The sequence below is a fragment of the Channa argus genome, chromosome 7, assembly GCF_033026475.1.
Source record: "Channa argus isolate prfri chromosome 7, Channa argus male v1.0, whole genome shotgun sequence".
Taxonomy (NCBI): domain Eukaryota; kingdom Metazoa; phylum Chordata; class Actinopteri; order Anabantiformes; family Channidae; genus Channa; species Channa argus.
The window spans coordinates 7,387,178-7,401,193 of NC_090203.1; the positions used below are offsets into that span (position 1 = coordinate 7,387,178).

Sequence of the window (14,016 nt, forward strand, 5' to 3'; positions counted from 1 at the left end):
GGTCCTTAGACAGTCAGAACTCCTATAGTGCATGTGCGCACAGCGCAATTAAAATAAAAAGTACAGGAGTTGACAGTCCAAGGCCCGTGTGCCATGTCGCTCATTACTCCTCAGTTTGAGGTTATACTTTTGACCTGTACTTACTATAGCTGATTACCTCTAGTTTTCCCCTGCAGAACTGCAGTTGAGTGTCTTTTTCCAACCTGAAGAAGGAACATGATACAAAAAAATAAAAAATACCAATGTGACTTTGCTTTCACATAGGAAGAGGTGGCTCTACAGGATAATCATAAAATTTGGTTAATAAAAAGCATGTCTGCTGACAGAAATTAATCATAAAAAGTTATGGGAACTCCCCTGAACAAATACTTTTTGTTTGGAAAAATAGCACTCAATCTGCTTTTACAGCCAACATTAAAAAGAACAAAACAAAAGTACAAAAGGATATCCAGTTCATAGTAGAAACCAACTCCACTAAAGGCATCACCGACCAGCAAGGCTGTGTGGCTGCAATAACGTGATCTATTGGATTAAAAACAAAAGGGGGGGGGGGGGGGGGCGTAAACATTAACAGCAAATCACTGCTGCAAATGTGTCCTAGCCCTCAAAAGGCTCATCTTTAAAAACAGTTAGTATTGCAGCACTGAGGTGTTCCTGGTGGGTGTATGCCCCCAAAAGAGCTTTGTTGTCATCACGTGTGGGTATCCCCTTAGGCCTGGACCTTGAGGAGACTCTTGAGCTGGAAGGTCATCATCTCTCTGTTGTCACAGGAGCCCATAGGGAAGGACACCCAGTGACTAGGGGGTTTGGGCAACACGCTGGGTGAGGGTGGCTCGCTGAACTTGGGCCCTGCGTAACTTGGACTTCCCTGGGTGGCCAGGAGTGCGTTGAGGTTAGACACTGCACCCTCCCAGTTCTGATCATAGTTGGTGGCAAAACGGGCAGAAGCATTTTTCTCTGCAGACACGGCCTGCCGTGTCTCTGGAGACCTGTGGTAGGCTGTGCCTTTGTCACTCCTGCGGTGGCCATGATGATGCAAGCCACCTGTCCCTCCTACTGATACTGCTGTTCCGTTCTGATCACGGCTTCTCTGCTTAACCCGGCCAAGTTGATGGTTCTTCTTAGGCAAAGGTCTCTCAGGGTGGGAAACTGGAATGTTGTATCGCTCTCCACCCCCCATACTGCTTTTGTGCTACGTGTCACCTACATGATCATAATGCATCGTTAGTAAAAAGCCTGTAAGTGTACTGTACATTCATAGCGTATTTACTTTATCCATTATGGTTTCGCATACTTCACAGCGTGTTATCTGTGCACACAGCACAACCTCAACAAAACGGGGCTACGTGCAAAAACAACAGGCCTGCCGCGCCCCTCCCCCACGCACAACCCAGAGTAAAAACAGTCCCAACTCACCTCTTCGTAGTAAGAAAGTTGAAGAAGCAGAGGTCCCTCTTTAATCGTTCACCTCCAATTGGGCCCCAGGTCCTCGACGTAGCTTTTTGTCTACTCCTCGCAACACTTTTGCGTCCTGCAAAATCTGAGGTTTTCATGTGCCGATGAGCGTTGTTTCCTCGTGGAGCCGAGTTGAACATCAATTCACCTCGGCGCACGATGCTCCAAGAAGTCGAAGACCTTTCGAGGGGAAGAAAATAACCCAACGGTTAGAAACGTTCAGACAGACACTGGCTGCAGAGTGTTCAAAGTCGACAACATTCGCTGAGGTTTTCTTCCGAATGCAGAATGGTACATTTCAGAGTGCGTCACAACATCTAGTACTGCAAAACTAAACAAATATATAAAAATAAATCAACACGGGACATAAGACCAGGTACATGTTCTTACGCGGTTAATAAAACGTTATGGGAGACAAATGCGTTGATGCTATTATCACCACAAAAAATTACATAATACTGCGACGAGTTATCCCACTTTTGTTTATGCGCCCCTAGCTTAGTACAGCGCTAACTGCAGTCGCTTTGTTCTGCAAAGTGGCTTTACGTCCTTTTTTTACCAATTGTAAACGCACTTAATTCGATTCAGGGAACTTCTGTTTGATAATCAAAAATACTAATCGGGTAAATAAAGCTTAGAAACTCGGTGCCGCCCCGCTTTGGCAACAAACCAAAACAAAGAAACCGTGAGCTCAATATGGCGCTGAGACAGAACTGTTTTCCTTACAGACTTCTCCAGGCTTTGTCGTTGAAGCCCTTTGTCAGAAATTGTATAAGATGCGCCTCTCGAATCCCTCGCCGGACTACGTAGAAGTACAGCGATGCTATATTTCCTGCAAGTCCGTCGCCCTCTATGTTTATATGATGTTAAAATAAGTTGTGTTGCGACTTCACGTCGTCTCCCTCCCGTCTCCGTCCGCTATGCAACAAAATGGAAACTACAGCAAAGATATCAAGCGCGAGCTAACCAACATCTCACCAATCGTGTACCGAGGATAAACTGAACGGCCAATCAGCGAAGAGACACGCAGGCGCATTCATGCTTGTTGCCAGACCGGTGACGTCAATCGCTGGCCCTCCTCTCATTTCCTTTGTTGGGTATTTCCTGAGAGAAGTGAGAACATAACGCAAAACAACCACTTTCGATCAGTACAAACCTCCTCTTTTCTAAGTATATTACACAATTGACTGTTATGTTGCATACAGCGTCAAACGACAGTTTACGGTAACATTAGAGGTAATTTAGTGTTATAGATAATGTGGATCTCTAGCTCAAATAACGATGGAAACCCGTCCACTGGTTAGATGTCTTGAAGCAGGTCACATTTGCACACTTTCTACAGGAAATCAGTTTCCGGTTTGCATGTGTTATGACTGGTATGCTGGGTTAAGACCACAGTCTGAAACAGCTGCAACAGGCTTAAATCTTTCTTAGATGATGGCTATACCTATATAGAATAATTGTACATCATATGTTGGTCACAGGTTTTTGATATCATACTGCCGAATGAGTACTTTTACAGGAAGCCTTAATAACTTTTCTGTAAAGTAGTCATGCTGGTGAATGCAAGCCGTGTATTTTTAAACTAGTACTGGGTACATAAATAAAGTAGGTCTACATCGTTGGTTTTCCCTCTTATCATTTTTCATCACTTTCCAATTGGATATGGTATTACCACCTTTCGTACCATAATCCGGAGTGAGCTTGGATACAAAGGCTCAGTTTGGAGAAAGCAAAACAAATAACAAATGTCACACTGTCATAAATCTGTTGCAACATGTGGTAGGGTCACTGGGACTTAAGAACGCTGGAGCTTTCTTTCACTTGTAACAATGGGGTAACAGTATCATGAGTGTGGGAGTTACTAAAATAAATAAGTATTACCTCTAAAGACATTCATTTTCTGATGTATGTTGTTTATGTTTTTCTGTCAGGGTCTGCTTTCAAATCCTAAAACTGCTTACAATGTATCATGTAATTTGTGTCTATTGACCTGAGCGGTTTTCCTCTGTTATATGATTGATATAATTTTCTTTGTCTTTAGTCTTTTAGATTGTTTTCTACTTCATATTTGCTATCTTTACTTTCCTCCTAGTCTTCCAAAAAACTTTATAAATGGACTTTATACTCTTCCAGCAGGTTTTATGAGCCTCTGCTAGGCTAAGTCTAAGGAATATAAAAAAAACTTAGTGAATAATTAACTCACATCTTGGTCCACAGTCAACATTACCTTTCCTGCCTTGTTTAAAGTGTCTGGATTTTAAACGAATTGCGCAACACAGTCTGCATCTGGCAGTGCTCACAGATGAAGGCCTTGAAAGGCCACACCCCAAAGCAAAGCAATCGTTGAAGGGGGTTGTGCCCATCAAGTATCAGCTATGTATGGAAAGTAGGTCACTGAGACACTTGCGTACAGTATATGTTGTAAAGAATACAGCAGATGGACACATATGTCACTGCTGAAAAGGCTCGGACTATAAACACGTAATAGACATAATATATGTACTATGGGCTGTCCTTGAACTTGAAATGGAAACTTGATAACAACAGTGGCAGGGTTCATTGTCTTTGTCACGTAAGCAGAGATAACGCATATTCTCTTTGTCCTTTTGTTTAGGACTTATTGGCTATTGATGGGGTGTAAACGGCCAATAGTAAACAATCGGGAGTTTTACATGAATTTGAATAGACTGAAAAACAACCACCTAAAGAGAAGTGGGAAATAAGCAGAAGTGGTTTCAAAGCATGTGATGAAACAGAATGAATGCAATTACAGAAGGATCGTACACTTCATACCGATACAATACTTGTATACAGTAATAAAAATAACACAAAAATCTAAAAAAGAGTAATATATATACTCTTCTGACATGCACTAATATAATACATTCACTTCTTCTATTATTAAAGCAAATGGAAAAAAACTATTAACTAATCAAAAAAAGTGTGGTGGTGACTAATATATAAATATAAAAGAGCATTTTTTACTAATATCATTTGGTTGCCAAATTCAGTTACCTATTAAGTTTTTTGGAGAACAACCCGAGCCACGTCATAAAGTGTGAAATTATTATAAATTATTAAGTACAGTATGTTAATGTTGCCAATAGTGTCTTTCTCTAAGATTACAAAGTCACAGACAGTTATATAGGCTAAAACACTTTTTATTGGTCTTAATGCAAGTATCTGATGGTCTTTTTCTTTGTCACCTACAGTGTTTCTGACACTTTCACAAGTTTCTTTCATGGCAACACCTTGTATATTCAGTGTGGCTTAGGAGGAACAGCTACTTTAATTTTGGGTATGTTATTTTAGGAAGTTTTTTTTTCATTAACAAGTAATAAATAAAAATAAACAATAACATTTACAGTATTATCAAGCCCCAGTTCCAAGCATAAATAATACATATTCAAGCTCCTTAAAGAGTGACATGCACTAACATAATACATTCACTCAGCATTTCGTTTTTTAAGATTTCTAGATTGAAATGCCTTTAAGAAAAAAAACAGCTCAATACATGTCTGCTTGTGCTATGGAAGACCGTAGTTGCAAATTGCTGCAAGAGTAAGGCCATGGCTAACAGGACACAATGGTCAGGCGCTGTGTATTTTTTCTGGGAACTTTGAAATCTTTAATAACTTTTGTTCACTTCACATTCAGCTGCTAAAATGTAATCTAATCTAAAATCTTACATACTGAATTAGTTTTCCTCTTCAAACTATGCCAAGTGGCTGGAGCATAAAACATGACAGCTTTAAATCTTTACATCTTGCAGAAATCGAATGGCTCAATGATTTTTAGATCCTTTGTGGACGTGTACAAGTACACATTATTATATATTGACAAGGCAAAAGAATTAAAAACCTGTAAGTAGTAAGTATTATTCTACTTCTTTAAAGTGGTAAAGTTCTGTGATATTCTGTTCTGGCACAGCTTTGATTTTTGTGGATGCAAGATTCTGTTTCTTATTTTGAGTTGTGACTGAAACTTTATTTTAGTCACAGCATTTATTATAACATTACTGTACCGCAAATAGGCTAATTAGACATTATTAAAGCATTTAGCATGAAGTAATTAGATTTAGGTTCGATCTGTTCATTTTTTCCCCTGTACTTTTCACTTCTGTGATTTGATACTGCTCTCCGAACGTCTGGCAATCTGGAAATGAGTAGAGGAAATTTGATTAATGGGTTCCACCCGAATCAATCTGAAGCAGCAAAGTGAGCCCTGATATTTGGGACCAGGGTGATTCTTTAAATAGGATTGTGTAACAAGATGATGTAATCCAGCTGATAATTGAACATTTGAGCCTTTATTCTGTCTTGTTTCTGTTCTGTTGTTCTGCACCTCCTCAAACACTGACTAAGAACAAATCTTATTGGAGCTGTGCTGTCTGCTCCTAATCACATTTCCTGCCTTCTGGTCTGCTGCATCTATCAGGTCACGGGGGAAGACTTGATCTCAGCATCAGATATGACTGTCTTTATGCCAATACTGGTTGTTTTCTGTTTTTGTTTTCAAATTAAAAATTTACTGGAATAACAGTTTTGTTTCTGACCTATTTTCATGTCATGTAATTTGATATATTAGCCCCAATTTCTGTGTTATTGAGCACACTTTTCTCTAAATTGAGAATCTAAAATAGGATGCTAACTCATTTCATAATGCCTCGGGTATGTGATTTTGCGATCTGATTAAATTGTTATTGAGCTAGTAATGTATTTTTTATTTTCACCAGAGGGATTTTAGCTAAATTAAACGGCCTTAATACCTATCACACTGCTGGGCGAGTTGGGGTTTGTATCTATGATGAATAATAAAGACTAAAACACTAGATACACCTTCTATCCCACTGTCATTATTATGATGTTTGAATTTCTTACAATGGTTTGCTTTGCATTGCCCCCTGCTGTGCTGCAATCAGTATTACAGTCTGACCCACCCACTGGTGTCAGTTGGCTTTAGTTCAGACTCTAAGAGTAAAACATTGAAAACTATATCATTTTTCAATCAAAGTTGATTTCTTGGGAAAAAAACATTCTTTATTGTAACATTAAGTAATAAATTGACTTGTTTAAGTCAAAAAATCTTCTTTTAAATCTCACCAGTCTTTTCAGAAAAAGTCACTAATGCGGATTACTGAATCCTTAAAACCATATGTTACAGAATATAACATAAATCATGTGATACAACAGGTGTGTGACGTTCGATACTGTCTGAGAATTGTTTGCGTCTTTGCTGAACAAATAGAACTTATTCCAGTGGCAAGATGTCTTTAATTTAATTCGAAAACGTATCAAAATATAATCACTAATTTGAGAACAAAAGCTCAAATTTGACAAAATAATCCAGGAATAGAAATGCTGTCGGTTTAGGAGTAGAATTCATAGCCCGTTTTTCACAAACTAAAGTGAAATATGGCGTGTTTGTCTTCCTTCCTTTATTGACATGCCTTTCACACTCAGCATTCAACCCACTTTCGCACTTATAAAGTGTTTTTCTCCTCAGGGTCCATCCTGACCCTGTCTGCTTTACACACATTGTGCACAAAGGAACAACACATTAAAACTAACTGCAGTGTTACATATAATCTAACAGACACATTTTAAATGTGGTTTCATTTTCAACATTATTTAGTGGCTTTTATGTCTACATCTCTGGCTCAATCTCTCTCGGTTTCGCTGTCTCCCTCCCTCCTGTCATCTTAGCCAACCTCTTTAAAATCTCCCTCACTTGCACATGTTGCCACCAGTCAGGACTGTGTGGTTGTGCATTCATGCTGTGACTGTAAATCTTTGGAGACAGGAAAACAGAGAACAGACAACAACTGAGAAAGGTAAGCTTAGAGAAGGCTATTTGATTAACTGTGGTCATAATATTCCCTAGTGAGTTTTGAACTGATGAGGAGATGTTGTCTCTGTGTTAATGTGATAAAGATACTCAAATATGGTAAATAGGGAAATATGTCCTTATTTTTGAAAAGTTTCTCTTGTATTCAAATTGTGTATTCATGGTTTAGATCTGCTACTTTTGATCGGTTTCATGCTGCTTCTTTTTTGCTGATGCTAAAACAAGATATAAAATTACTTAATCCAGAATGGGTCGTGATATTTTGAAACAACATGACAGGGTGTAAGAGTGACTCAAGTGGCAGTTGGCACATCATATTTCTGCATGCTTGTTGTAAATGATCAAACTATAATATGTTTTTTTAAATGATAAATTACATTTTATATATGGGCTGCTGCTCTCTTGAAGAGACAGTCACTTTTTGTCAGAATAGCTGTTTTTTTAAGTCAAAACACAGCGGTCTTTTGAGTCATTGAAACTTTAAGGAGTAAGCCCGAGGTGGTGTAATATCCAGTGTTAACCCATACGACCTTAAGTTGAGAAATATTGTCCCTCAAGTCAATAAAGACCTTAATTTCTAAAAGTGATTGAACCATGCCACATCTGCCCATTTATATTTTTTATTTTTTGAAGTATAGTTTCAAAGAGTTTGCATATTTTTTGATGAAACAGGGGTCTTAAAGCAGGATAAAGACAAAACATCAGAAGGAAGAACATAGTGCCAGTCATTATTTTTGTTTACATATAAGGACAAAGCCAATGTTGCTTCATATTCTTCTTGAGCACAATTTACTTCCTTCCTTTTCTGTTGTTGACATTTAATTTTTTTGCTTTAGTCTTTTTTTTAATGATTTCTTATGAGTATGCCAGCCTTATCGTCTCACATCACCTTGCCACAAGGAGTTTAATCTATTGACTGGATACAGGTGATGTGCTCTTTTGCAGATTGTTAAACTCCACGATGACCATCACCCACCCATTAACTGCCGAGTTATAACACAACCCACTCTAGTTCCAAAAGGGGGCAGTCTTTAGCCTGTTAAACATAATAATCTGCAAACAAAACTTTCATCTCTTCCGCTAGCCCAGGGAATTAAAATAAAATAATATCACAAGCTAAATTTTATGACATTTAGATGAATCCCTCAAATCAAATATAAAAACTAGCACTGGGTGGTGCTGATCTCTCATTAAGAGGAAGTGGTGACAAGTGGTTTCCTGGTAGTCTATGGGCTGCAGATGGTCTATATAAGAAATAATGATTGAATATATGCATTTAAACAAATGAAGTACATGCAAACATTTTTTCTGTTAAAGCAACAGGTGAAAGTGATGAGGTCAAGGCTCCTATTATAACACTGGGTCTTAGTTTTCCACATACTAAGGTCAGAGATGAATTATTTTAAACTTTAAGCTTCTTGGGTATGGATATGTTTTGTGACTTTCTTTCTACAAGGCATCTTTATCAGCTGATTCTGTAATGGTCAATGTCTGTTTACGCAAACTTCTAAAAGACTTTGTGCCCTGCCTCTTTTAAGCACCAAGTTCCATATTGACAAAAAAGGAATAAGTAATTGCATTTTATAATTCTTATATCTTTAATATCTTAACAGCTACATTCATTAAATCAAGTACAATTTTGAAGATTTTTCCAGTACTAATTCAATATTGAATAATCTTTCCTTTTTTGTCTAAGTAAAAACTTATGCACATTGTTTACACATTGACTTCACCAATCACAAAATATTATTATATTAATATTATATATTATTATTATTATAATATATTATATGTGTATAAGCCAACCAAGGGTTTCCTCAGTTTTAGTTTTTTGTTTTATGTGATCTGTATTGTGTATTGTGAACTGTACTGTATTGTGTGTTGTGTTATGTTTCTGCGTATTGATGATGTGATTAGTGACATCATATAGCTTTGATAGTTTGCCTTTGATGGTTGCCTTGGTAGTTTACCTTTTAGTTAGGCAGTTGTCAAGGGAACAATGCAACGCAAAAGGGTTTATGGCTAGAGAGGCAGTTCAGTTCAGCTACTGAAGGGTGCAGATGTGACATGGTGGATGGAGAAGAGGAACTGACTACAAGAAAGCATGCTGTTCAGCTCAGGGTGCAGATGTGACATGGTAGCTGGAACAGAGGAACTGACTACAAGAGAAGATGCTGTTCAGCTCATGTACTGAAGGGTACAAATGTGACATGGTAGCTGGAGCAGAGGAACTGACTACAAGAGAGGATGCAGTTCAGCTCAGCTACTGAAGGGTGCAGACGTGACAAGGTAGCTGGGGTAGTGGAACTAGCTACAAGGTGGTGTGGACCGCAACAAGGTAGAAGAAAAAGGTTCAGTTTGTAGCTGTGGAGTTCTGGGAGTTCAGCCATACTTTGAGAAACTTGTTTGATGAAGCTGTTTGCGATTGGCTAGTGAGATTACTGTACTTAAACTTGGATGTACAATTAACTAAGTTGAGAAGCAAGTTCAATAAATCTTCATACAACAATCTCTGAAGTGAAGTATTTGCTGGAGCGTCAAATTCGTCAGTTTCGAGTAAGATCGCCTCTACACCACGTCTTGCTGTTGTCAAATGATAACTATACAAGTTTTACCTTTTGGGATTAATAAGGTTAGGTGACTGTGGTGCAGGAAGGTAGAGCGGTTGTCCATCAATCTCACAGTTGTTGGTTCGATCCCCGGCGCCTCCAGTCACATGTCGAAGTGTCCTTGAGTAAGACACTGAACCCCAACTTAGTTGCTCCCCGTGAGTGTTGGCCAGCTGCATAGCAGCTCCCCCACCCGGTGTATGAGTGTGTGTGTGATTGTGAGTGTGAATGGGTAAATAAGAAGCAGTGTAAAGTGCTTTGAGTGCCAATAGGTAGAAAAGCGCTATATAAGTGCAGAACATTTATCTTTATTTGACCACGTTTTTCTGAGATAAAGCAATGATGCATCAAATTCTTTGTTCCAAATCTATTTTTGAATTTAACGTAATAACAACAAATATGAAAACTACACCTTTTATTATTTTCATTAGCCATTGTGTCTTAAATACAGTAAATAGTGGTATAACTTTAAAGAGAATAATTGCTTTAAACAAAAATGTACTTTCTTTCCATATTAGAATCAGTATTAGTCCAGAGAGTGAAATGGAGGAATGCAAGAATGCCACAGAGAATCCCTGTGCAGGTATGCAGTCATCTGAATATTTTTTTAAATTAAATACAGTAAAGATTTCGGTTACAGTTTTAATTAATGTGAAAACATGTTTTCTTAATACGAATGTGTTTTTCCTCTCAGTTAACAGGTCATGTTGTAATGGTCTGGAATGCTACATGGTTCTCACTGACACAGAGAAAACAGCCATCGGCTCCATCTGTTTCCTGGCAGGTCCTTTTACACTCCTGGAAAATGTTCTGGTGCTAGGTGTGATCGCTGCTTCAGCCAAACTGCGCCAGCGGCCTTCATATTTGTTCATTGGCAGTCTCGCGCTGGCTGATGTCTTCGCCAGCTGCTTCTTCACCATCAGCTTTCTGGACTTTCACCTTTTTGAACGCAAGGATGGACCCACTGCCTACCTCTTCAAGTTAGGTGGGGTCACTATGGCCTTTACTAGCTCAGTAGGGAGCTTAGTGCTGACTGCTCTAGACCGCTACCTCTGTATCCACCAAGCTTCCAGCTATAAAGTGTTGGTGACCCGCCGGCGAGCTCTGCTGAGCCTGCTGATTCTCTGGACCATCACCACCATCATCTCTTTCTTGCCTCTGATGGGCTGGTGGTGCTCGACGAGACTTGGGCCACCGTGTTCATGCCTCTTTCCCTATGTCAACAAGGGCTACCTGACCTGCTGGACCAGCTTCATCCTGTTGCTCCTGGCTCTTATTCTAGGAGCTTATGTTCTCATCCTGTGGAAGGCCCACCGCCATGAAGCCACCATGACCAGCGTCCAGGGAGCACCAGGGTCAGGGCATGCACGTCGGAGGATGGATATCCAGCTGGCTCGTACCTTTAGTTTGATCTTGCTCATACTGGTCAGCTGCTGGCTTCCTGCACTTTCTCTTATGCTAGTCGATGTCTATATGGTCCTGACCAAAACCCAACAGAGGGCCTTTGCCTTTTGCAGCACACTCTGCCTGGTAAACTCTGCAGTCAACCCACTGCTGTACGCCTTGCGCTGCAGAGATCTAAGAGTTGCTCTAAAGAAGCTGTTCCAAAGGTTGTGTAAGACTGGAAGGTGCAAAACGTCTACGGATAACCTATCCCCAGATTTACCATCAACAGAACACAATACCTTAACTGCCTCCTGTGAGGAGGAGATGCCCAGGGTAGTAACAACCAAACTAAAGTCTTTATCAGAAATGGTGCAGAATCAGCAGCTTGACATTTAAAAAATGGCAGAGATAAAAAGGAGAAAAAGGAAGTAGTCACACAGGAGGAGCATCTGGGATGTTTATGTTACTGCAGTGTGGTAGGGAAGGTCATTCTCTGACATAGGAAATTACTTTAGAGTAAGAATCAATTACACAAATCTTACTAAGGGATTCATTGTCATATAAATATTAGAGCTCCAATATCTTGGATTATTGGAGTATTTAGTAACTTTTTGTTTTTGTAACATCATAAAGCTTATAAAGTGGTTAAGGTAGTAAGAAAAAACTGTATGATTACCATTATGTGATTTCAAGATAGTTATCATATAGCAAACAGGACAAGGTAAATTACTGAGGTCTTTTAAAATAATGAGACTGTAAGAATTATTAACTAGTGGAAATAAAGATTTTGCTTTAAGTCAAACAAAATTGATGTACTGTATGTCTAAGTGAAGTGACCCATAACCCGTGACCTCTCAGTCTCCCATGTCAGTGGGTACTGTGAAGTGAACTGCTGACTCAACTATTGTACATGATTGTTTTGTTTTTTTACATGCGTGTTTATTTTGAATGTCACTGAGCATGCGGGAGCAGAAGACCCTGTGGGTTTGCCTATCCTATCTGCACATGAATGTCGGGACTCCACAAAAGCCCCATGTATGGGAGGATTTCACACAGTGTTCCCTGCATGAATCCAAGCAGTGTCCCGAGATAAATGGGGCACATGTCACGAATGAGCACAGACACCAGAACACTCTTTGGAACAGTGACCATTGGCAGCGGTAGTACAATACAAACTGACAGCTGCAAAAGCTTTAAACACATGTGAATCTTAGGGTTTCACAATTCAACCACTGTATCAACTGAATAAAAATAAAGACGTTTCGCTAGTTTTACTTATTGTACATTTGTTTTCAAATGAGCTTTTATCACTGTTAAATGACAAAACTTGGCAAACTGGCATTTTTTAGTTATTTGTAAGTCTCAGTTTTCTTTGCCCGAGGTGACACGTTGCAATAATTATTTTCAATTTCTATGTCCTATAAATTTATAGCTTTGTAAATGGTGTTTGCATATGTTTTTCTTTGCTTAAAAGTGCTACATAAAAGCATAAAAATGTTATTACTACTAGACTTGGGGAGACTAATTACTTAAAACAGTACTCTGAGCATTATACAATTTAAGAATCTCAAGTCTCAGCCCCCAAAATGAACATGAAGTTGTCAAAAGGTGGAGGTTTTATTGTTAAATCCTAATAGCAAGAAACAACTGATAGAGCACAACAATAGAAATTCCTAATATAAAGCAATAAATGTATGGAAGCTGCTATACAAAAATATATCTCTAAAGATTGTACAAGGAAATGCTAAAATGCTACCATGATTGATATTTCAAAAAAACTTTGCAGTAGTATTAGTTATTTTAGATAAAAGTAATAATAAATACTGCATTCTTTATCAATTTTTTCCACTCAATTCTTTTAGTTTAATTACAGCAGACTTCGCTTGTATTTATGCACTAACAAACCAGAGTACTCCATAAAGATATTTTGAGCTAACATTTATTTTATATTTTAGAGCTAACATCAAACAGAGAACAGCAGCCTATTAATTACATCATAATAATTTCTATGTGACTTTTTGATCAAACATTCCTATTTTTCAAAACAGTATTTAAAAAATAAACTTAGCATTCAATGTTTTTGCTTACAATGGTTCCATACATTCACACCTAAGCAGAATAGAATTTATTTTTTACTTGATCCTCACATTATTTAAACATGCAAATTCTTCTAAAATGTTTAAGTTAATAAACAGTGGGTTTGTTGATGCATCACACGTAGAGTAGCTTCATTTCTTAATCACCATGTCCCTATACATATTATTTGGAAAGATTTTAAAAAAATATATGAATCCTAATACTAATAGATTATTGATTAAAAGATTATAGATTATTTGTTAATGATGAGCAACATAATACATCTTGCATTAATGCATGCATTATTGAAATATTAGCTCTTGTTAAAACTATAGAGATTTAAAGATTTTGTTTTAGGGTTTTTTTTTTATTTGTCCTTTCGCTTATCCTGTGTTTAACAAACTAAATATAATGTTGGGGATGTTGGTGGTTTTCAGAAGGAAAACAAATAATAAAATCTTGTTTCTACTGAGGGAAATTTAAGTCAAACACATCTCTGGAGTTCATTTTTTCATCTACCTGATTTACTTGAGCACAGCCAAAAGATTGATGTGTCTTTCGCAAACGAGCCAGCTCTAGGAGCCGATTCTTTGTAGCGAACGAGAAGTCCACTCAGGGAAAATCGAATCTTCAACCGCTT

The 14,016-nt window shown here is 38.2% G+C and overlaps 2 protein-coding genes across 2 annotated transcripts; one reads left to right on the forward strand and one right to left on the reverse strand.

The window, feature by feature from the left end:
- Positions 1-486: 486 nt before the first annotated feature.
- Positions 487-2,396, reverse strand: pnrc2 (proline-rich nuclear receptor coactivator 2). Its single transcript, XM_067511011.1, has 3 exons — positions 2,182-2,396; positions 1,417-1,635; positions 487-1,203 (listed from the first exon to the last, which is right to left on the reverse strand). The coding sequence occupies exon 3, from the start codon at positions 1,178-1,180 to the stop codon at positions 710-712; it is 471 nt and encodes a 156-aa protein (XP_067367112.1). The 5' UTR covers positions 1,181-1,203; positions 1,417-1,635; positions 2,182-2,396; the 3' UTR covers positions 487-709.
- Positions 2,397-7,172: 4,776 nt separating this feature from the next.
- cnr2 (cannabinoid receptor 2) lies at positions 7,173-13,758 on the forward strand. The gene is made up of 3 exons (XM_067511012.1): positions 7,173-7,291; positions 10,433-10,497; positions 10,609-13,758. The coding sequence occupies exons 2-3, from the start codon at positions 10,458-10,460 to the stop codon at positions 11,694-11,696; spliced, it is 1,128 nt and encodes a 375-aa protein (XP_067367113.1). The 5' UTR covers positions 7,173-7,291; positions 10,433-10,457; the 3' UTR covers positions 11,697-13,758.
- Positions 13,759-14,016: the final 258 nt, after the last annotated feature.